General features: G+C 45.5%; 2 protein-coding genes across 3 annotated transcripts in view; one reads left to right on the plus strand and one right to left on the minus strand.

Annotated features, from left to right (window-relative positions):
* TMEM62 (transmembrane protein 62) overlaps positions 1-25,108 on the plus strand; it is a 57,857-nt gene that overhangs the window by 29,180 nt on the left and 3,569 nt on the right. The gene's annotated exons all lie outside the window — the stretch shown is intronic.
* The window catches only part of PTGR2 (prostaglandin reductase 2), a 45,507-nt gene continuing 29,454 nt past the window's right edge, over positions 9,056-25,108 (minus strand). The window contains exons 9-10 of the mRNA XM_040412768.1: positions 15,443-15,482; positions 9,056-9,405 (exon numbers count right to left, since the gene is read on the minus strand). Of these exons, the coding sequence (XP_040268702.1) occupies positions 9,341-9,405; positions 15,443-15,482 (105 nt within the window). The 3' untranslated portion in view covers positions 9,056-9,340. The remainder of the gene's footprint in view (positions 9,406-15,442; positions 15,483-25,108) is intronic.

The raw sequence follows: 25,108 nt of genomic DNA on the forward strand, positions 1-25,108 counted from the left end.
GTCTAATTCAGATTCTTTCTGAAGGATTTTCTTGTCCCGGTCCCCCTTTCTTGGTGATGGGGGGAAGGGGGGGATATTCCTTCCAATACCGAGAATTTGAGAACTCGGCGATCACCTGCATGCTTTTCAATTACATGGCTAGCTACGGGGGGTGATATTCTTTTTGTGGATGTCATTGATATGTACACATATCCTTCTTCTCAGCTCCCTGATTTGTTTCTCCCACATAGTCCTTTGGACAAGGACCCTGACAAATGTAAACCACTCCTTTTACTCTTGCAATTAATGAAGTCCCGTATGGCAAAAACACGGTTCGTTGCAGAGCATGTGATGGTTTTAGATGCCGATACCTAGTCGCACGCTTTACAAGCCCTGCAACGAAACATGCCCGTTTACAGATAAATTCTGCGGATGTGATCGTCCGGCCCTGAGTTGTTCAAGGTCAGAGGTCACCATTCGTTGGAAAATATCAATATATTCATAATTCAGCCTCATTCACGCGTCAGCGTTTGATCAGTGATTTCCATCAGTGATTGTGAGCCAAAACCAGGAGTGGAGGCTCCACAGACATGGGGTATAATGGAAAGATCTGCTCCTGTTCTGTGTTTAGAGCCGCACCTGGTTTTGGCTGGAAATCACTGACCGAACACTGACGTGTGAATGAGGCTTTAAATGGAGGCGGCATCTTAGTAATCCTTGAACACAAATCTGTGTAAGGGCCTTCCCCCGGGTTCCGTGAACCCTCTTCCCAGAGTTCCATAAAGATTTCTAGGTCTGAAACTTCACTTTCCTTAATTTCTAACTTTATCACCTGTAAGTTGTCATCGGTACCGGATTCTCGCCCCCTCTGTTCCTGTCCCATAGTTGGTAGGGAATTTGATTCTGTGCTAAAAAAGGTACAGTGGGTGCGGAAGAAGAGGATGCACCCTGATATTTTGCCCCCCGTGTGTTGCCTACCTCCCTTCCCCATTTTCGCCACTTCTTGCCTTGCTTCTTGGAAAAGGGTACCCCTCTATTATAACCTCCCTTTCTCAATGGTTGCTGAGACTCTAAATCAAAGAGATCTGTGTCTGATGATGACATTTTTTTAAAGGAATTGAATAAATATGGATTTTAGGGTCTTTATATTTTCTTTGTAGGTTTTGTTATGTTTAGGTCGATGGGACCCGGTGATATCGTCTTATACCGTGACTCGTTCTGTGAATATCATAAAGTAATATTTAAGTATTTTAATTTCCTTAATTCCTGGAGAACTCCTTTAATGAATTGGTGTCGGGAGAAATACAAAATGCACCACTGTGTGTATGTCCCAAGTTCGATTTTGAATCTTAGGGAGCCACTTCCACAAGGTGGCGCTAGCGAGATGGTTCTCTTTTCTTGGGAGATACCTCTCTGCATAAACAGCATTTGCAAATGATCCGAATGTGCTGTAAATGATTTAGGGCTCTTTCACACGAGCAGATCCCGTGCAGGTAATCCACTGCGTGATGGACAGCCAAGCCCTGTTCCGGACAGCAGAGACACGGAGCACTAACATGACTGATAATGCTCCCTGCCTCGCTCTGACCTTTTTTACTACAAAATCACAGTGAGATAAAGTTGTCACCGTGATTTTGTAGTAAAAAGGTCACAGAGAGGCACAGAGCATTATCAGTCATGTTAGTGCTCCGTGTCTCTGCTGTCCGGAACAGGGCTTGGCTGTCCTTCACGCAGTGGATTCCACGCACGGCAGTGGAAATTCTGCTTTCGCTGGGGAAGAGCCAAAGGTCCCAGGACAATACTGATCATCACAGATTATCCATGCAGCACATAGAATGTGAAGAATACATATTAATATGTGATAATTCTGTTCTACTCATTATCTCGCCTGCGTCACAGATTTAGGCTACATGCACACGACCGCGCCGTTTTTTGCGGTCCGCAAAAAACGGAAGCCGCCCGTGTGCCTTCCGCAATTTGCGGAACGGGCAGCCATTTATATGACTGCCTATTCTTGTCCGTTTTGCGGACAAGAATAGGACATGTTATATTTTTTTTGCGGGGCTGCGGAACGGAGCAACGGATGCGGACAGCACATGGAGTGCTGTCCGCATCTTTTGCGGCCCCATTGAAGTGAATGGGTCCGCATCCGAGCCGCCAAAACGGCGGCTCGTTTGCGGACCCAAACAACGGCCGTGTGCATGAGGCCTTATAAGCATCTGAGCTTGGGATTTGAAAGTCTGAAACTTTCCCTTCTTGCTGGAGACAGACTTTCTGTATTAGAGTGAAGCACACACAGTGTATTAGTGACTATATGCACTGGCTCAGAGCCGGACACTCTGGCATCTGCATGGCCACATTCTGACATTGAAGCCTTTCCTTTTACTATTGCGAGAGGTTTTTCTGGAGTCCGTTTTCCGGCAATATTTTCAAGGGCCAGAAATAGGGCAGATACAAGGTTTACAGAGTTTTCTTTCTTTGACATTGCCATGCATCACAATCTGCAGGCTTCCTTCACACACAATTTATTGCTTGCTTTTCATTATTTATTTTTTTATTTCCTGTATTTTTAGAACGTTTTTTTTTTCCAGTAGTTTTTCAACTCCTATGGTGATTCCTATAGAGAACAACGCCATACCTAGAGCATACTGCATTTTGTGAAAAAATGCTAAAAATGCAATACAAACTACAGACTTTAAAGTAACATTTGCCCGTAGCTATTTCAGTCGGCCCCATAGAAATGAATGGGAGTGGTGGCCGCGCAAGCACTGTTCGCTCCCATTCACTTCTATGGGGAGAACGGTGGCGGTGAACAGACCCTGGAAAACCCGGCATCTTCTGGCCACCACCTTCTCCACTCTGTTTTCGGTGTAGGTGTGTGTCCCAGAGGCGGGTCCCGCACCTATCAGACAATGGGGGCATATCATAGCGATCTGCCCCCATTGTCTGAGATGGGAATACCACTTCAAGCCAGTACTCTCTGCTCTGCACTGATGAGGGGCAATCACCCCGAAACAGCTGTCTGCAGATGAGATGCTGGCTTATTTAATATCCAGGTCATGTCTCAAGGCCTATTTAAAGGGTCGAACATTGACTTATAGGACAACTGCCTTACATCTGGTGGCATTTAGAGGCAGGGCTTGTTAAGAGCTCATTTGTATTGCTTTAAGCAAGTAAAATGTTGCCACTGTACATTGGTGTTAAATATCAGGTGTTTATTCTAATGCCAAACAATCAGTTGGTAATACCTGAAGAAATGTATAATCTAAAATAAATGAGTCCATCCCTCCGGGTGTCGGCAGAGGGAAACTAGTGCTTTGCGCCAAAATCAAGGCTGCATGTGCCGTTCATACTGTAGGTGATGAGCAGGGGTCGGTACTCCCAGCATAGGGTGCCATCACACACGGCAGATTGTGTTGCAGAAATTTCTGTCTGTAAGGGCTCGTTCACACGAACGTTTATTGCGTTCCGTATACGGAACCATTCATTTCAATGGGTTCGCAAAAAAAAACGGAATGTACTCTGTGAGTTTCCGTATGTCCGCAATTCCGTTCCGCTAGATTGAGTCTTGTCCTATTCTTGTCCGCAAATCACGGTCCGTGGCTCCATTCAAGTCAATGGGTCCGCAAAAAAAAGGGACACATACAGAAATGCATCCCTGTGTCTTCCGTATCCGTTCCGTTTTTTGCGGAACCATCTATTGAAAATGTTATGCCCAGCCCAATTTTTTCTATGTAATTACTGTATATGTCATACGGAAAAACCGAACCGAAACACAACGGAAACGGAACAACAGATCCGGAAAAAAACATTTTTTTCGCGGCAAACATGGTTTTCTGCGAGCCTCATTCAGATGAAATGAACTGATTTTCAGTTGCTGAAACTTCTGCAAAAAAATCTGCCGCGTGTGAAGGCGCCCTCCGTTCTGGTGAATGCTATGTGGAAAAGTGTTTACAGATAGACAAGCTGCTAATAATCGACCAGGCAGTGTTAAAGGGGTTATCCAACTGTTTGTACCTGATGACCTATCCAACATCCGGGACCCCCACCGATCTGCTGTTTGAGAAGGGCACGGCATTGCTTACCCTAGACAAGTGATGTCACGACCATCGGTCAAGTGGCCCACAGGAGAGCCGGGGCCTTCTCAAACGGCTGATCGGCAGGGGTCCTGGGTGTGTATCAGATACTGGTGACCACTCCAGACGATGGGTCATTCTTTGCAAAGAGTTGGATAACCCCTTTAAAACAAACCTTATAATAAAGGCACATATTGTATTTTAATGACTTAGAGGCATTTTATTTTTTATGAAAAGGTATACAAATCCAAAGCTGCTCTCAGTCGCCATACACAGAGCTCGCTCCTGCTTCTTCTGAAGTGGTCTTCTGTCTGGGTATTTCAGCCAAAAATGCGCTCCTCCTGTTACAGCTGTCTTCAAGTGGTCTGTTTTTGTATTTACTCTACTTGTGAAAAGGCTGGGTTTAATGATCTGATCTGCAGGCAGCAGGTTATAGAGCTGGAGGATCTGAGCAGATTGATATATGGTTTTGTTGGAAAAGATTCAGTAAAATTTAATTAAAACGTAATTTATTCATTTACATCCCCGCTCCTCCTGTACCTCGGAGTCCAGTGGGCAGTGCTGCTCGGTAATTGATCTGTACCTCGGAGTCCAGTGGGCAGTGCTGCTCGGTAATTGATCTGTACCTCGGAGTCCAGTGGGCAGTGCTGCTCAGTAATTGATCTGTACCTCGGAGTCCAGTGGGCAGTGCTGCTCGGTAATTGATCTGTACCTCGGAGTCCAGTGGGCAGTGCTGCTCAGTAATTGATCTGTACCTCGGAGTCCAGTGGGCAGTGCTGCTCAGTAATAGATCTGTACCTCGGAGTCCAGTGGGCAGTGCTGCTCAGTAATTGATCTGTACCTCAGAGTCCAGTGGGCAGTGCTGCTCAGTAATTGAAAGACTGAGTAGTACAACCCACTGGACTCCGAAGCATAGAAAAAGCGGGGATGTACCATAAATGAATGAAATACAATTTTTACTGGGTCTTTTCTCACAAAACGATATATTCTCAGTCTGCTCTATAATTTGCTGCCTGCAGATAGGACTGCATGGACAACCTGACAGGGTCCCTTTAAAAGGGAGGACCTTAAATGTGACTTGCTAGTGTATCTCGTTTTTTAAAGGGTTGTTCCACCTACAGTCCTTTTCTGATATGTAATTGTGACTTGTTTGAAACTTATTTGGTGGGGTTGTGATCATCAAAAATATTCAGCGTTAAGGCAAGACGCACACAAAAGCGAGTTCAACGAGATAAACTTGCAGAGTGTGCCAGTGTGAGGTTCCGTTCTGACTTCTGCTCCTCTGACAGGACCAGCACAGCATTAGGGCTCATGCACATGACCGTTCCCAGCCGGTCCCCATATTGCGGCCCAAAAATACACACACCGGCCGTTTGTGCGCCACATTATGGATGCGGACTTGTTGACTTGAATGGGTCTGCAATTTGGAAGTTGCAATGCGGAATGGAGGCACGGAAGCACTGCAGAGTGCTTCTGTGGGTTTTCTGTCTGTGCCTCCGCACCGCAAAAAAGTAGCGTATGCACTACTTTTTTTGCGGTGCGGATCATGGACTCCCTTCAAGTGAATGGGTCCAGCGTCCGCATACGGTGGTCCTACAGTCTGTGCCTGTGCATTGCAGACCCCAAGTTTGTGCATATAATGATTTCTAATGCTGTGTAAGGCCTCATGCACACGACCGTTGTTTGGGGCCGTTCAATGGGGCCGCAAAAGATGCGGACAGCACTCCGTGTGCTGTCCGCATCCGTGGCTCCGTTCCGCGGGCCCGCTAAAAAAATATAACGTCCTATTCTTGTCCGCGCTTTGTGGACAAGAATAGGCATTTATATTGCCAGCGCCTGTTCCGGTCCGCAAATTGCGGAAGGCAACACGGACGGCTTCCGTTTTTTGCAGACCGCAAAAAACGGAATGGTCGTGTGCATGAGGCCTAAACCTGAGAGACCCGTAATCTATTGTATAATTTATCTGAGAGCATTATGTCAGTGTAATTCATTAGATTCTCAGGATCACACTGCATTATAAATCAGTGTAAGGCCTCATGCACACGGCCGTTGTTTGGGTCCGCATCCGAGCCGCCGTTTTGGCGGCTCGGATGCGGACCCATTCACTTCAATGGGGCCGCAAAAGATGCGGACAGCGTTCCGTGCCCCCGTTAAAAAAATATAACATGTCTCTATAGTGCATAATAGGTGCAGCTCAGAGATGTTAATATGCCATGGTGGATTTCATGTCTATACAATTATATACCTCATTTATTCATCTGCGCTGTATACCATTGTATTTAATGTATTTTAAGAAATGCTGAGAACATAATGGTTTCTAGTTCGTTTACTAACATTATGCACTTTTTTTACAAATGTAATATAAAAATTCTGTTTTTGTTTTTTAAAATCAAAATAAAAATGATTCCGTTTTGTGTTTCAAAGTTGTTTTTTAATCAATAAGAACAATAGTGACAATTCTCACAGTTCCTGGGGAATAGATTTAGTCTGGATAGCTGGATTTTTAAAGATTACATTGTGAATATTCCTAACGGTATCTGCACACTTTGCACATTACATGTGAAAAAAACCACAGCATAATACAGGACCAGTAAAGTGAATGAGATTTACCGAATCCCATGTACACTTTGCGTAATTTTTACGTGTGGAAATTGACCTGCCGCGCAGATTTTGAAGTCTGCAGAATGTCAGTTGTTTGAGTGGATTTTTAGTGCAGATTTCACCCGTTGCAATGCAAAGATTGGGGGCAAAACTGCATTAAAATCCACAAGTAATAAATGCATATTTTGTGTAGAAACGCAGAGAAATCCGCACGGAAACCCGTGTGCAGGTACCTTTAAAGCACTTTTCCTGGCCGGGGCTGTACTAGGTAGTAACTTCTGGCACCACTGCTGATCAGCTCCGTGCGCTGAAGCCAGGCACCAGAACACCAAAGCTCCGTTCACATGAATGGGAGTAGAGCAGCACTAACCAGGCACAGCCATCACACAGTCTACAGAGCGGTGGCGCTCCGGGCAAATCAGCTCCTGAAACAATGTTTTTTTTGGATTACTGTGTGAATAGGATTATCTGCAGCTAAATACAGCTGATGGGCAGAGGTGCCAGGAACTGAACCCTCGCCATGTGATGCTAATGACCCATGGACAGGTCATCAATAGTTAATTCTTGGAAAACCACTGTAAAGGACCACCGTACATGTAGGTTTTTGCTGCCGTTTTTCTGGACTTTTAAGTTTTAGTGCTGGTTTTGTGCAGTAAAAATGGCAGCTCCAGAGATTAAAGGCTACTTTCACACTAGCATTTTTTGCGGATCCGTCATGGATCTGCAAAAATGCTTCTGTTACAATAATACAACCACTTGCATCTGTCATGAACGGATCCGGTTGTATTATGTCTTCTATAGCCATGACTGATCCGTCATGAACACCATTGAAAGTCAATGAGGGACTGATCCGTTTTCTATTGTGTCAGAAAAAAACTGATCCATCCCCATTGACTTACACTGTGTGCCAGGACGGATCCGTTTGGCTCCGCTTCGTCAGGCAGCGTTTTGGTGTCCACCTCCAGAGCGGAATGGAGGCAAACTGATGCATTCTGAGCGGATCCTTCTCCATTCAGAATGCATTAGAGCAAAACTGATCCGTTTTGGACCGCTTGTGAGAGCCCTGAACGGATCTCAGAAATGGAAAGTCAAAACGCCAGTGTGAAAGAAGCCTAAGCTGAAGGTATGTGGGGAACATGAAACTCAAGACACACAAGCGTTTTTGTGGCTGTTGCCATTTTTGTCTTTCTGGCTTTTTAAAAAAAAAAATGCAGCTCTTGGCATTTCTGCTTCTCTATAGGGGAAGAACGTCATGAAGAAAATGCTAGTGGAAAAAACATACAATTCTGACATTTTTTGTGGTTAAAAACCAGCATTCAAAATTTGCATGTGCAGGGACCCCAATGCAAACTTATTGATGAGTAGATGTATCATTTGGGAGGGGGAGAAACTCTCCCAGAACTCTACATTCACAGATTATAGGCTGCAAATAATGGCACGTGAAACTCGCCAGCAAATGGATTTCAGGTCATTGGGAATCGCTTGTAAAGTACACATTTCACATAACGCTTAAAAAGCGGTACCGTAAGGCCAGTTTCACACAAGTGTATTAAATGCAGGAAATATACACTGCTTCTCAGACTGAAATACACACGATTTCTTGCACTGAATATGCTTGTGTGAAATTGGCAGGTTTGACTTCCAGAAAGACTGGGATCCAGGGATTGTTGGGGCTCCCACAGTGGGCAGCCGCTTTAAAGAAGCCCTGGCACTTTTTCAAAATACTTGCATCCCCAATAAAATGACAGTGCTGAATGACCGCTGTGGTCTGCTGATGCTCTGTAATGCCTCCTGGAAGTGTCTGAATAAGGGCTCATGCACATGCAGAGCAGACCCATTGACTTGAATGGGTCAGCGATCTGCAAAATATAGGACATGTCCTATCTTTTGAGGTACGGACCCGAAAGCCCATGGAAGTGCTTCATAGTGTTTCCGTGGGCTTTCGATCCGTGCCTCTACTCCACAAAAGATAGGACATATCCTATCTCTTGCAGATCGTGGATCCATTCAAGCCAATGGGTCCACAGGACAGAGTGCACATGACCAGTGCCCGTATAGTGCGGACTCGCTGTTGGTGCATGAGCCCTAAGGCTACACTGTGACAAGTGTAGCTGGGCCGCTTCAAGACATAATAGAACTGAATGAGGTCATAGCCCAACTCACAGGTAAGTGCAACTGCTACCCCAGAATTGCAACAAAAAAAAAAGTGATGACTTGTGAGTAGGGATGAGCGAACTTCTGTTTTCAAGTTCGGCATACAAGGTTGGGGTTATCTAAGAGTTCCGTTATGGCCCATGGTAGCAGAATCCAGAACGGAATTCTTTGATAACCCCGAACTTGAAAACAGAAGTTCACTCATCCCTACTTGTGAGTCATGTTGTGATCCCATTCAGTTTTGGGGTGGATGGCACATTAACTGTTTCAGTATATGTATATATTCAGTATAACAGGAGGATTGATGTAAAGAATATGGCTGCAGATAGCAGAAGGCATGAAATGTGACACAAGACAAATAAAAAAAAATACTGCAACTCCAAATGACCCTTTAGTGCACATTACAAGTGAAATGCATTCTATGTGGCAGTGGATTGTAATATGGAAGACCAGTAATGTCCAGTGCTTAGGAGACAATTACACTAATCATATAATACATGTGATTGTACTAGTTGATTAAGGTGCAGGATTCATCCAGATATTTCTACAATCTGTTTCCCTAGATTTCCACCTTTCATCATGGACACAAAAGCTCCTGCAAGAGAAGAGTATAAAACATTTACACAAGCAGTCATTTATGGCTTATCTACAGGATATCCCATAAAGGTGTGGAACCTGCTCCTATCTCCAGAATGGTGATCGCTGCGTCCTGGCTGAGAATGAATGGAGAGGTGGCCACACGGGCCGGACTCTCTTCATTCACCTCTGTGGGAATTATGGAACCAAGGAAGGTGTGGAAGTGCCATAAATGTCTAAGGTGGGAAGTGGAGTTAAATTAGGGTTGAACAAATTACGTAACCGATTTGGTTCTCAAGCCTTTAGAGACATTCCGTCATAATACAAGTGTGTGGCCATCAGAACTGAACCCTCGCAGCGGGCCATATACTTGTAGTATGCGGCGTGCTGGCATTGAATTTAAGTAATGGATTCCGCGAGAACAGAATCCATTATGTAATTCACGAATACTCAGAATCTGCCAAAAGGCAGGTTCGCTCAACTCTAGTGGGAATGTATCTTTCAAACAGAACCCGTCTGTAGGCGGCGTGGTATAGAACAGGAAGAGATTACTTATCGGGAAAGATTTAGTAGAAGGCCTCATGCACATGACCGTATGTTTGGTGTGGATCTGATGCAGACCCATTCATTTCAATAGGGTCAGATCGTGTGCTGTCTGCATCTGTACGTCCATTCCGCGGCCCCCTCAAAAAAGATACATCCTATTCTTAGTTTTGCTGACATTTATACAGTAGTTTGAAGAAAAAAAAAATGGTTGCATGCAAACAGTAGATTAACTAATGTGGATGACTTATTAAGACTTAACATTTATTAAGTATATATTAAAATAGGCCCATATGAATTTATAAAAATACAATGGAACTTAATCAAAAAGAATACCAAATCACGGTGCCCAAGTAACAGCACCCATGAAATGTGCGTCACAGCATGACCCAACAGGACCAAGAATGAGGCACCGTGATTTGGTATTCTTTTTGATTAAGTTCCATTGTATTTTTAGCAATTGATATGGACCTATTTTATTATATACTTAACATTTATTAAGTCTTAATAAGGTCACCCACATTAGTTAATCTACTTTTTGATTTATTGGGTTACTACTACGATCTATCTACTTTTGACCAGAAATACCTGGTTGTGTTAACCTGGCATGCAAACTGCCAGGATCCGTGTTTTGTGGATCCATGAGGCCTACAGTGCCTTGCAAAAGTATTCACCTCCTTGACTTTTTTCGTATTTTGTTTGTGATGATCAGAACACAATAGTCTGAGTTGGTGAAGTAAAATGAGAAAAATTTATAAATAAAACTATTGTTTAGAAATAGAAAACAGATAATTGGCCTGTGTGTATGTATTCACCCCCTCTATTAGGAAGCCCATAAAAAGCTCTGGTGCAACCAATTACCTTCAGAAGACACATAATTAGTGACATTAAGTCCACCTGTGTGCAATCTAAGTGTCACATGATCTGTCATTACATATACACACCTTTTATTTTTTTTTAAATGCCCCAGAGGCTGCAGCACCTAAGCAAAACACTGGAGCCCAGCACCGCCCGCATCCTCAGGATCTCCTCCTTGCTCCCCGATGCCAGAGCGCCGTAATTTCGTGATTCACGAGCTAGCGCATGTGCAGTTTTTTCCCTGAGGCTGATGCCAGCACAGGGAAGGAACACTATGAGGACAATGCGCAAGCGCTAGCTCACGCATCGTGAGATTTCGGCGCTCTAGCTTTCTGATGTTGGGGAGCAAGGAGGAGATTCTGAGGATGCGGGGCGGTGCTGGGCTCCTTCATGCTGGACTTATCTGAGGGAAAAGGACTCATCTCAGGTTAATTTGCATATGTATAAAATCATTATTTTTTTTTTTTACAATAAAAGCACACAGAGCTATGGGGACTGGGTATTGCGGATGTGCTAGTGGCGATCTAGCAACCCATGTCCTCAGCTCTATTCCCAAAATCCCGGTGACAGGTTCTCTTTAAAGGGTTTCTGTCACCCCGCAAAACTCTTTTTTTTTTTTTGGATAGTTAGATTGCTCATAGTGCGATATAGGAGAATATAATGCTCTTACTTACTTTCATGCAGCCGATTCTTTATAAAACGAACTTTTATAATATGTAAATGAGGGCTCTACCAGCAAGTAGGGCGTCTACTTGCTGGTAGCTGCTGCAGAAATCCGCCCCCTCGCCGTGTTGATTGACAGGGCCAGCCGTGATCTCCTCCTCCGGCCGGCCGGCCCTGTCAGTAATTCAAAAATCGTGCGCCTCGCGTCATTCGGCGCAGACGCTCTGAGATGAGGAGGCTCGTATCCTCAGCACTCCCTCGGTGCGCCTGCGCCGATGACATCACCGAAAGAGAAGACGTCATCGGCGCAGGCGCACTGAGGGAGTGCTGAGGAGACGAGCCTCCTCATCTCAGAGCGCCTGCGCCGAATGACGCGAGGCGCGCGATTTTTGAATTACTGACAGGGCCGGCCGGAGGAGGAGATCACGGCTGGCCCTGTCAATCAACACGGCGAGGGGGCGGATTTCTGCAGCAGCTACCAGCAAGTAGACGCCCTACTTGCTGGTAGAGCCCTCATTTACATATTATAAAAGTTCGTTTTATAAAGAATCGGTCGCATGAAAGTAAGTAAGAGCATTATATTCTGCTATATCGCACTATGAGCAATCTAACTATCCAAAAAAAAAAAAAGAGAGTTTTGCGGGGTGACAGAAACCCTTTAAAGATTGCTGTTCACAAGCGCAAACCATCCAACCTGAAGGAGCTGGAGCAGTTTTGCAAGGAGGAATGAGCAAAAATACCAGAGGTAAGATGTGGCAAGCTTATAGAGACTTATCCAAAGCGACTTGGAGCTGTGATTGCCGCAAAAGGTGTCTACAAAGTATTGACTTTAGGGGGGGTGAATAGTTCTGCACTTTTCCTGTTATTTTGTCCTATTTGTTGTTTGCTTCACAATAAAAAAAAACATCTTCAAAGTTGTCGGCATGTTGTGTAAATTAAATGATGCAAATCCTCAAACAATCCATGTTAATTCCAGGTTGTGAGGGACCAAAATACGAAAAAAGTCAAGGGGGGAGAATACTTTTGCAAGGCACTGCAACTTAAGCCTCATTCACACATCCGTGTCCGTGCTCAAATCCGTGAGCGGGTGGTCAGTGAAGGATCAGTGTGTCCGTTTTTTGCTGTCCGTGTTGCATCCGGACCCATAGCCTATAATGGACGTGATGGATCCGTGAACACGGACAAAATAGAGCATGCATCCGTGCTGAAAACACGGACCCACGGACTGTGCTAAAACACTGATGTCTGAATACACACATTAAAATGAATGGGGACGTGTGGTGTCCGAGGAGAACACAGACGTGTGAATGAGGCTATATGAAAGTCTGCTCAGTGATCATGTGGATATGACGGGTGTGAGTATACCAGCTCCTGGCTCTACCGGTACAATCACACAACTAACTGGACACCGGATGCCCTGCTGCCATCTTGAGTCTTCGTGGATAATCGTATGGTATGGGGTAAGCAGGACCAAATGTGCTTTATTTCTGGTTGACCACTGTAATTATTCTTAGTTTTATCTTTACATTTTCTGAGTTTATTTTTTTTTACTGATGACCTATCCCCCTGCATAGGTCATCAGTATCCAATCGGTGGGGGTCTGACACCTAGGACCCCCGTCTATCAGCTGTTTTGAGAAGGCAGTGGCGCAGCCTTCTCTCACCTCACCAAGCACAGCGCCGTACACTGTATAGCGGCTGTGCTTGGTAACTGTTTTAGAGGCATTTTCTGCAGCGATTGATGTTTTGCTTTACTTCTGCACCTTTTATAGCTTTCTAGACTTCACTTGCTGCCGAATCATAAATCGGCGTGAGAAATAAACGACGTGGATCTGCGGCGCTCGGCCCCTGACGAGCTTGCTGTTCGCTTGCTACTCATGCATCAGTCATCACTGTTGTGGCAACAATCCCACATGGCAAGTCTTGAAAGATAAGTCACTTCTAGATGTCCTCGCCCCCGTGCCATGCTGTCTGTCAGCACACTTCTGCTACTGAAACATTACAGGTTTTTTCACTTTTTTGGAAGGCTTCTTTCACATATACAGTACAGCCTTCCAGCAGGCTGTTTTGACGCGGATTGCCGGGAATCGGCCAGAGAAAAAAAAAACTAACGCTGCATGCAGCGTTTTTTTTTCCCCCTACTGAATTCCAGTATATTTGCCGGATCTCTTACCACTTATTGGCAAGGAACTCCAGCAGGCTGTTGCGGCGGGCGAACAGCCTGTCTGATCCGTGCTGCCGCTAGTGCACGCGTGCCCCCGGATTACAGATGTCGTAGTTTTATTCCGGCCGCCTCTCGGCATGTTTGCCCCCGTTATAGTCAATGACAGCCTGCCGGAGTTCCTTACCGCTAGTGTGAAAGTACCCTTACCAGACTACAAGGTGGCTGCAGGCAGGCCTAGTTATGGTAACCTCAGCAGCAGGCTCTCTAAAGATGTCTGAGTCGGCTAGCTTCACTGACAATGTTTATTATTAAAGTTTTTTTTTTTTTTTTTTTTTTACAAAGAAAAATGTTTTTTCAACCAAAACTAGGAGTTGTAGTTTGACACTAGTTGGAGAGCCACAGAATGAATACCACTATCCTAAGAAGAAGAGGAGGCCACTTCCTATAGAGCAGAAGACTGCTATATACAGTGGTCTATACTTTGGTTTCAGAGTAAGGGCTCATGCACACAAATGTATTTTTCTTCTGTTTCCGTTCCGTTTTTGTTACAGGTCCGTATGTGGAACCAGTCATTTCAATGGGGCTTGAAAAAATAATGGAAATGACTCTGTGTGCATTCCATGTCCGCATGTCCATGCCGCAAAAAAAAATAGAGCATGTCCTATTCTTGTCCATTCGGCAGACCAGGACAGGCATTGTTATAATGGATCCGCAAAAAAAAGGATGTCATCCGTGTTTCTTATGCGGATCCGTGTTTTGCGTTCGCAAAATACATAGTTGTGTGCATGAGCCCTAACAGCGTACTAAGTTGCTGCATATACTCCAAGGCCCTTCAGTATTATTTTATTTTAAAAGATATTTTATTAATGCAGCTAAAGTCGCAACACATTAGGCGTTATCAGTACACCAAATATAAGAGTATACACCACAATCCTTCAGTATTATTAGACTGGGCCTCCAAACCATGGCTCTATTGTAAGGGCTCATGCACACGACCGTATGTATTGTGCGGTCTGCAAAAAAAAAAAAAATGGATGACGTCCGTGTGCATTCTGTATTTTGCAGAACGGGACAGCCGGCCCCTAATAGAACGGTCCTATCCTTGTCCGTAATGCGGACAATAATAGGGCATGTTCTATTTTTTGTGGAACGGACGTACAGACATGTAGAAACAGAATGCACACAGAGTATCTTCCTTTTTTTTTGCAAACCCATTGAAATGAATGGTTCCGCATATGGTCCGCAAAAGAACACGGAACTAAAATACGTTTGTGTGCATAAAAGCCCTAAAAGTAATAAACCTAAGCCTGTGATGACTAACCTCTGGCACTCCAGCTGTGGTAAAACTACAACTCCCAAGATGTACACTTGCTTGGCTGTTCTCAGAACTCCATAGAAATGAATGGAGCATGCTGGGAGTTGTAGTTTTGCAACAGCTAGAGAGAGCCCCAGGTTGGACATCCCTGGTCTATGTGTTCAGATTTCTGTAGATTTTTACTAGACATTCACGTGAAATTGCCCATAGTCAGGACTTGTTTGGGAGCCTCAGTAGAGATCAGAGATGAGGTGGCTCATGCACGGTTCTACACAAGCAGCATGCCATGCTTCATTTCTCCTGAGGTGGCGCTGCAGGGTAACAGAACACTTCTGCTGCTGGAGCGCCCAGGTGGGGTAACTACATATTACTGCTGATCACTGGGGGTCCCAGCAGCAGGACGGCACTGATCAGCTTGTCGTTGTAGGAACCTTCATCCAAGGTGTGCAACCCCTTTAATCCACTTATAAAGATGTCAACTGTGAAATATTGTATAACTTTATTATTTTCTTACCTGCCGTATTCTCAATTCCTTGAACCACAGTCTCCTTAACCTGCACAGGAGATGAGAAAACCCATATTAAATGCAAGCAGAAACACATACTGTAGGTGTTACATTTTACAGCCACCTGTATGGAGAATAAAGGAGAGAGAGAGAACGGTGATTTTCTTCCTTGTCACATATCTCCAGAACAGCTTGGTAACACTAAGCTACTGTCAAGAACAGATTCAGCGTTACGTAATATTTCAAGGGGACAAGGCGCATGCGCTGGGAAAGTATGACCCCGGGAATCAAGGTGCGAAATTAAACACTTTAGAAACCAGAGCCATGTGCCCAAATCACTCCTATAAAAAAAAACAAAAAACTACATTATTACCTTACATACAACTTTCAGTGAAACTGTGGCTATGCAGCCAAGAACTGTGTAGCAAGGCTGAAACTTGTTTTACGCGTTTCAGTGGCTTTGCCATCTGTCTCTTTAGCCACACAACTTGTACAGGCGAAACGTTATCTCCACCAGCATAGGTCGGAGACATTGTCATTTCCATTTAAAGGGGTTATCCTCGAAAATGACTTATCTTCAGGATAGTAAAGCAATAATGGTTAGGAGCAGCATCCACGGACCTTGGTCGAAACTACCGGAATGCAATAGCCCAGGGCTGGCCAACCTGAGGCTCTCCAGCTGTTGTAAAACTACAACTCCCACCATGCCCTGCTGTAGGCTGATAACTGTAGGCAGTATGAGCATGCTGGGAGTTGTAGTTTTGCAACAGCTGGAGGGCCTCAGGTTGGCCATCCCTGCAATAGCCTGTCCACGACCGCAGATCAACAATGAAACAACAGGTGACGGCAGCATCTCCAGACAATCTTTATTCATTGTACATCCATGAACGTGTACAAAAAGAGCAATAAAGTGCAACGTTTCGGCTACATGGTAGCCTTTTTTAAGCATGTTTGAAAAAGGCTACCATGTAGCCGAAACGTTGCACTTTATTGCTCTTTTTGTACACGTTCATGGATGTAGGACGAATAAAGATCGTCTGGAGATGCTGCCGTCACCTGTTGTTTCATGGTTATCTTCAGGTCATCATTATCACATCAGGGGGTCCAAGACCCGACACCCCTGGCTTATCAGCTGTTTCAGGGAGCCGCTGCAATCACCAAAGCGCTGGTCAGCGATGCAGGCTCCCGCTAGCACCAGACATTGTATAGTGGCAGTGCTTGGTATTGCAGCTCAGTCCCATTGACTTGAATGGGGCTGAGCTGCAATTAGGCCATCTGACCAATGTACAGTGACGTCCCTGTCCTAGGAAGAGGCTGCAGCAAGTCATAAATATCTTTTCCTGGATAATCCCTTTAAGTGAATGGGCCCGGGCTGCAATACCAAACACAGCCACTATGCAATGTATGACGCTGTGTTTGGTATGTTGTAAGGAAGCTGCAGCGCTCACCGGATGGTTGTGGCCTCTTCAAACAGCCGATCGCTGGTGGTGCCAGGAATACTGATGGACTATCCTGAGAACTCCCATCCTCATAGAGAGCCCCCTGTAGGTCTCTCTAACAGTTCTCGTTTATTGTGAGCCTTGGAATTCATTACCTCTGTAATGTCAGAAGATTTTGTCTTTCGGGGGTCTGGGTGCTGAGACCCCACAAATCACTGAAAGAGCAGCTGAGACAGACACTAGGTTTCCAGCTCTGACGGGATTCTCAGGGAGCATTAACATATGCAGAGTGGCCAGGCTCAGGTCCCTACAGCTGTTTATATAAAAGTTTTAGGAAAACTGAACCCACTGTTGTCAATGGCAGGGGTGCACCTAGCCTTTCTGCTGCCTGAGGCGAAAACTGAAACGGCGCCGTACCCCTACCTGGTGCTGCAATCCTGGTCAATGGGTATCCATGCGGTGTCCTTTCTTTACCGCAAAAGCATCTGACATTTGGACCTCTTATAAAAGAGGATCTTCAGTCTATGATGCTGTATGTATGGGCAGAACTACAGTTCTGTTCTCCTATTAGGATACTGAGACACGTGGCATGTGACTCCAAGTTACAGAAAAGTCGTGCAACACAAAAATATGTGCGACTTGTCTGCAACTTGCTATCACACAACTATTTTGGAACTGTCATTTGGCTGTGAAAAGTGCACGACTTCCATTGAAGTCAATGAAGGAAAAGTTGATTGTGACTTGCAAAAAATCTAGACAGGTCGGATTTTGTGTTGCGACTGTTGCGGTCGCAGTGTTTAGCTGACATTACACGAGTAGGATAACTCTTAGGCTGGGTTCAGACCTGAGCATATTTGATATGCGCGTTTAACGCGCGTTTTTGTCGCGCGTTTGTGTGATTGACTGCAGTGTCCTATGGCCACAAACGCGCGTCAAAACGCCCCAGAGAAGCTCAAGAACTTGTTTGAGCGTAGGGCGTTTTTCAGCGCGTTCAAACGCGCTGTAAAACGCTCAAGTGAGAACCAGGGCCATAGGGAAGCATTGGTTTTCATGTGTTGAGCGTTTTACAGCGCGTTTGAACGCGCTGTAAAACGCTCAAGTGTGAACCCAGCCTTAGGCTACTTTCACACTTGCGTTGTTAATTCCGGTATTGAGATCCGGCAGAGGATCTCAATACTGGAATTAAACGGATCCGTTTGGATTTTGCACATCAGGATGCATCCGTTCCGGTAAGATGTGTTTGTGTGAAATCAAAATAGAAAAAAAAAAAAAAACAGATCCATCACTAAATTAATTGAAAATCAATGGGTGGGGGGCGTGGCCTGAGAGCGCATGGAGTAGGTCGCACCGCACTGAGCTCCTGCAGACATCCTGATTTTAGAGTGGTAGCAACCCCTTATATCGCAGATCCTTGCCTACCTGGTGGTTGAGAGGAGACAGGAGAGTGTGGTGCTGATCTTTTGAGTCCCGACATGCCTAGAAAGTCCGGTAAAGGGCCGCGCTGTGACAGGCCAGAGGAGAGTCGGCATGGCGCCGAGGAAGAAGAGGGGCCGGCCTTACAGCCCAAGACGAGACAGACGGCTGCCGCAAAGCTGAGCAGGTTTGCTCGCACGGAGAGTGCTGGGGGAGACTGGGCTGAGGAGAAGGAGATGGACGCTCAGGTTTCCTCTGGACAAGAGGATGAATCCACCGACGGGGAGACCCTGGACGCGGTAAATTGGCCGCCATTAACCCCTGCACGGCCGGCAAAAGACGCGGTAGGCCCTAAAGTTGTGGATGGAGCAGAGCCTACTCTAAAAGATATTATGGCCGCTGTGGCCAGTTGTAACAGCACACTGAAGGTGCTTACAGTACAGGTTGGCAGTCTGAGGTCAGACGTGTCTTTAATTAGGCATGACTTACATAAAATTACAGAACGCACCTCTGAATTGGAGAAGAGGGTGTCCACTATTGAGGACGTTATTCAGCCTATGCAAATGGCGGCAAAATCATCTGCTAAAGATATAGCGGCGTTATACGCCAAAACAGATGACCTGGAGAACAGGTCCAGAAGGAATAACCTGCGGATTGTGGGTGTGCCAGAGAAGACGGAGGGGGATAATGCCACCGAATTTGTGGAAAAATGGCTGCACCAATTATTTCATGAAAAAGGTCTATCCTCATTATATGCGGTGGAGCGGGCGCACAGAGTCCCCATGCGGCCGCTTCCGCCTGGCAGACCTCCCCGTCCCATACTGGCGAAGATACTCCATTTTAAAGACCGGGACACTATCCTGCGACAATCTAGGGACAATGAGGAGATGGTCCTGAATGGGGTGAAAGTATCCATATTTCCGGATTATTCCAACGAAGTGCAGCGGAGGAGAAGCAGATTTATGGATATAAAGAAAAGGCTGAGAGCTCTACAAGTCCAGTACGCTATGCTGTTTCCTGCTAAACTGCGTGTGGTGGCATTGGGATCCACCAGATTTTTTGAAGATCCGGAGGAGGCGACGCAGTGGCTGGACGTCCACGAGCGACAATTGAGAAGTGGGGCCCTGGACACTTGAAGGAGGCAGATATACGTTTCTTATGGTCACTTTATATATGCATTTACACTCTAGGATTGCTTTAAATGTTGCACCAGTTAAGGAGTGTATTATGTAATGCTACCAAATGGTAGTTCCTGAGGAGGGAGCAGGCGGTAATGATAGTAAAATGTATTTCTCAGTTGTGGGGAGGATTCTCTACCTGAGGAAAAGTGTTTATAAATTGTTATGCTTATTGTAGGTTGAAGGGCATGTTGCTCTCGGATTGCCCTGTTTTAATGTGGGAAGTGGATAAGGAAGGGAAAGGTTTCCCCAGCTACAGTAACCTGAGTATGAGAGGGAGGGAGGGGGGTGGGGGGGTGGGGAAAAGGTTGGGGGGGAAGGTTAGGGTCTTGAACTATGAGCGAGTGTTATCTGAATGGGGTGTGAGATTCAAATATGGTTTAAAATTTTACCATGTCACAGGCGATTAGAATCTTAAGCTGGAATGTGAGAGGGATGGCTGAAGCACGGAAAAGACAGTGTATTTTTCAGTATCTGGGGCGGTTTCAGCCGGCTATATGTTGTCTTCAGGAAACGCATTTGACAGGAGAAAATTTACACTGGATGAATAAAAATTGGGTGATCCATGCGTTACATTCAACTCATTCCTCTCATTCTAGAGGTGTAAGTATGATTGTGCATAGGAGTATCAGGTATGAACATATGCAGGAGTGTGTGGACGCTGAGGGCAGGTATGTGTGTGTGGTGTGTAAGGTGGATGGAATACAGGTGGTGCTGGTGTCTGTGTATGTGCCTCTGCCGTTTGCTTCCCCATTAATAAGAGAGATCATGGGCTTTGTGGCGGACTTCCCTGGGTTGCCGTGGCTGTTGGTTGGGGACTTTAATTGCACGATGAATGACTCCCTAGATAGATGCCGGGTGGAGGGAGCAGGTGGTTCACCGGGGAGTGCGGCTCTCAGGAATATTTTGGGTGAGGTAGGAGTACAAGATGTATGGAGATGGCGTAACCCGGATAAGCGTGAATATTCATGTAGATCCGCCACGCACCATTCACTATCGCGTATAGATCTGGCCCTTGTTAACGACATAATGCTACCACTAGTTAGGGATGTTGTTTATCATCCTCGGTCGTTGTCTGACCATTCTCTGGTGCAGATTGACTTGTGCCTGGGGGTGCTCAGACAGGGACCGAGGCTGTGGAAGTGTAATCCTCATTGGTTGAATGTGTTGGGTGACCTATCTGGGATTTCTATGGAAATTAAGGAATTTTTTGATATCAATACAGGGTCGGCTTCGATACCAGGTGTATGGGACGCCATGAAAGCATTTCTGAGGGGAGTTCTGATGAAAGAAATCAACAAACATAAATCCAGGACCAGAGAGGCGGATGTCAAGGCGCATGTACTAGTGTCCGAGGCTGAGAGAGAGTTTAGTAGATCCCCCACCACGGTTAGTAGTGAGGCGCTGGAGGTTGCTCAGGAGCAGCTGAGATGTCATCTGGTACAGGCCGCAGATAGAAAGAGAAGCTTTTACCGTCAGAGATCTTTTGAGGAAGGAGAGAAGGTGGGTCATTTGTTGTCAGTGGTCTCGCAGGCTCAGAGAGGCTCCTCTTGTATTCAGGAGTTGAGAGATGACAGGGGGAACAGTTGTCAGGACACAAAAGGAATATTAGGAATTTTAAAAAGCTTCTATGTATCTCTATATACTTCCACTGGATCTAGTTCTGATGAGGCCCTGAAGGATTTCCTAGAGGAGGCGCAGTTATCGGTGCTGTCAGAAGAAGATAGAGAGAGGCTAGAGGAGCCGATTACACTAGAGGAACTGGAAGCTGCACTTGGGGACATGGCAAGTGGTAAGGCCCCTGGAGCTGATGGTCTCCCAGTAGAGATATACAAAAAACTACAGGGGATATTACTCCCTGAATTACTTAAGGTGTTTGAGCACTCATTGGAGGCAGGTTCGTTACCACATTCGATGCAGGAAGCTATAATTGTGGTTTTGCCTAAGCCTGGGAAGGATCCTAAAATACCGGATTCCTACAGGCCAATTTCACTTCTCACGGCTGATGTTAAGCTACTGGCGAAGGTGTTGGCGAACAGGCTGTCCAAGGTAATTCTGACCATAGTACATCCGGATCAGACGGGATTTATGCCAGGAAAATCAACGGCTATTAACCTTCGTAGGCTGTACACTAGTTTAAATATTCCGGCGGACAATGGTGGTGACAGGGCCTTGCTTGCGCTTGACGCCGCTAAGGCGATTGATAGTGTGGAATGGAGGTATTTGTGGGGGGTCCTGAGAACTATGGGCTTTGGTAAACGGTTCATTCAGTGGGTACAGGTTCTGTATTCTAGTCCTAAGGCGAGAATTAGAGCTAATGGAGGATTATCAGACTGTTTTCCCCTCGCCAGGGGTTCCAGACAGGGATGCCCACTGTCGCCCTTATTGTTTGCTCTTGCAATAGAGCCGTTGGCGGCGCATATTCGCTTATCTACAAGTATAGAGGGGTTTAGATATGGTGAACTGCATAATAAAGTGGCTATGTACGCTGATGATACCCTACTTTTCTTGGGCGATACTGGTGCGTCCCTGGATGCGGCCATGGCATTGATTGACAGATTTGGTAGCTTTTCCGGACTACGGATAAACTGGCAGAAATCCTCTTTGATGCCAATTGACGGGCAGGCCCTGGTAGGCAGACAAGTAGATAGTTTGGTGCCCTGGGTGGATAAATTTAAATATCTGGGATTACATATAACACCGAGACTAGCGGATTTTGAAGAACTAAATCTATCCCCTTTGCTAGCTACTTTTAGGCTTAAAGTGAGGTCATGGTGTAGGCTCTTTCTTTCGGTGGTAGGTAGAGTTAACCTTTTAAAAATGGTTATGATGCCCCAACTGTTATATATACTGAATAATGCTCCAGTTTGGATCCCTCTGGATAGATTTAAGAAAATTCACTCTATATTTAGAGATCTTACTTGAAAGTATGGACAGGCTAGGATCAAACTGGAGACATTGCAGTATTCTAAGTCGGAAGGGGGCTTAGCTGTCCCTAACGCATGGATTTATTTTTTGGCTTCCCAATGTCAGCATTTTAAGGGATGGATTGATCTACAAGCACCGGATATGACTGGGCAGATATTGCAGCATTGGCTGGGCAGTCGTGACCTCATGGGCATTCTGGAAGGTTTAGGAATGCATGCAGGGAGGGAAAAACTTCCTCTGATTGAACTCATGAAAAAAGTTTGGGCAAAAGTGAAGCTGCTAAGAGGAGTGGGAGGTATTAGTGAACTTTCACCTATTGGAAAGAACCACTTGCTGCCAGAACTATTGGCCATACCAGGACTTAGGAACTGGGAAACTTATGGAGTGACGAGAATTGGACAATTAATTAAGGATAAGACATGTAGGTCATTTCAAAACCTGCAGCAGGAATTTAATATCCCCAAGGAGTGGTTTTATAAATATCTTCAAATAAGACATGCCCTTGGGGTCACGATGCGGAAGGGATGTGTGATAGCTCAAATGGAGGTGGTCCATAAGCTTGTTCTTCCGTCGGGAGGGGGAAAAAGAGGGTTAATATCACAGGTGTACGCTCTTCTAATGGAAAAATTCTTAGAGGGATATCCGCTTTCAAGAATGAAAAAGTGGGAGGCTGACGTGGGGGATATGTCTAAGGATAAGTGGGAAGATATATTGGAAGGAGTCCCTAAGGTGTCCTTGAGCGAACAGGGCAAACTGTCCCAACTATTTATCATACATAGAGTGTACAAAACACCGGTGTTCCTGAAAAAGATAGGAGTAAGAGGTGATGACAAGTGCCCAAAGTGTATGGAAGATGGTGCAGACTTGTTACATATGTTGTGGTCTTGTCCAGTAGTTGCTAATTATTGGGAGGAAGTTGTAGAGATGATTAATAGTAAATTGACATTAAGAATTCAAAAAGATCCTAAGGTGTGTATTCTGGGGTATGTGTCTGAAATTGGAGGAAATGAACCGGTTAGGGTAGCTGCGGGGAGATTGCTATATGTGGCCAGGAAACTGATCGCTATGAGGTGGATCCAGGGGAGTCCGCCTACACTGAGTGAGTTTGAACGGAAGGTGCATGACATGCTGGTACTCGAAAAAGGGGTGTTTGTGAAGAGAGGGTGCCCTCAGAAGTTTGAAAAAATGTGGACTGAATGGTTATCTCATACCCACGTGGTTATATAGTCATGTGATGGTCAAGACCAATGTTAGGGTTGGGGGGTTAGGGTAGGGTAAGGGGGGGAGGGAGTTTGGAAAGGTCAAGTTTCTGGTAATTTTTTTTTGCCCATAATATGTTTTAGCAAAGGTATATGTAGTGTATGGATTCATGATAATACTGAGTGGTGATATACTTATGAGTATTGTTGTTCACTGAATCTGCATCGTGGATAATTTAAAGAAAGAAAAAGTCAACATATTGTATTATGTTATAATATGTATTTATTGTTTAATAAAAACGATTTGATTCGAAAATCAATGGGTGATCCAGTTTTTTAGGCACCTAAAAAAAAAACAAATCAGTCACCATTGACTTAGGCCTCTTTCACACTTGCGTTGTCCGGATCCGGCGTGTACTCCATTTGCCGGAGGTGCCCGCCGGATCCGTAACACCGCAAGTGAACTGAAAGCATTTGAAGACTGATCCGTCTTCAAAATGCGTTCAGTGTTACTTTGGCAGCCAGGATGCTATTAAAGTCCTGGTTGCCATAGTAGTAGTGGGGAGCGGGGGAGCAGTATACTTACAGTCCGTGTGGCTCCCGGGGCACTCCAGAATGACGTCAGAGCGCCCCATGCGCATGGATGCCGCCCTGACGTCACTCTAAAGCGCCCCGGGAGCCGCACGGACGGTAAGTATACTGCTCCCCCGCTCCCCACTACACTTTACCATGGCAAACAGGACTTTAGCGTCCTGGCAGCCATGGTAACCATTCAGAAAAAGTTAAACGTCGGATCCGGTAATGTGCCGAAATGACATTTAGCTTAAGGCCGGATCCGGATCAATGCCTTTCAATGGGCATTCATTCCGGATCCGGCCTTGCGGCAAGTGTTCAGGATTTTTGGCCGGAGCAAAAAGCACAGCATGCTGCGGTATTTTCTCCGGCCAAAAAACGTTCCGGTCCGGAACTGAAGACATCCTGATGCATCCTGAACAGATTTCTTTCCATTCAGAATGCATTAGGATAATCCTGATCAGGATTCTTCCGGCATAGAGCCCAGACGACGGAACTCTATGCCGGAAAAGAACAACGCAAGTGTGAAAAAGCCCTTAGAGCTCATGCACATGAACGTATTTTCTTTCCCTGTCCGCTCTGGTTTTTTTTTGCGGACCGTATGCAGAACCATTCGTTTCAATGGGTCCGCAAAAAAAACTGAAGTTACTCCGTGTGCATTCCGTGTCCGTATGTCCGTTCCGCAAAAAAATAGAACATGTCCTATTATTGTCCGGATAATGCACAAGGATAGGACTGTTCTATTAGGGGCCAGCTGTTCCGTTCCGCAAAATACGGAATGCACACGGACGTCATCCGTATTTTTTGCGGACCGCAAAATACATACGGTTGTGTGCATGAGCCCTCACATTGTTTTCAGTGCCGGATCCGTTTTTATGACCAGACACAAAACTGCAGCTTACAGCAGTTTTGTGTCCGGTCACAAAACGGATATCCTGATACACC

This window comes from Bufo bufo, chromosome 11 (genome assembly GCF_905171765.1).
Source record: "Bufo bufo chromosome 11, aBufBuf1.1, whole genome shotgun sequence".
Classification (NCBI taxonomy): Eukaryota; Metazoa; Chordata; class Amphibia; order Anura; family Bufonidae; genus Bufo; species Bufo bufo.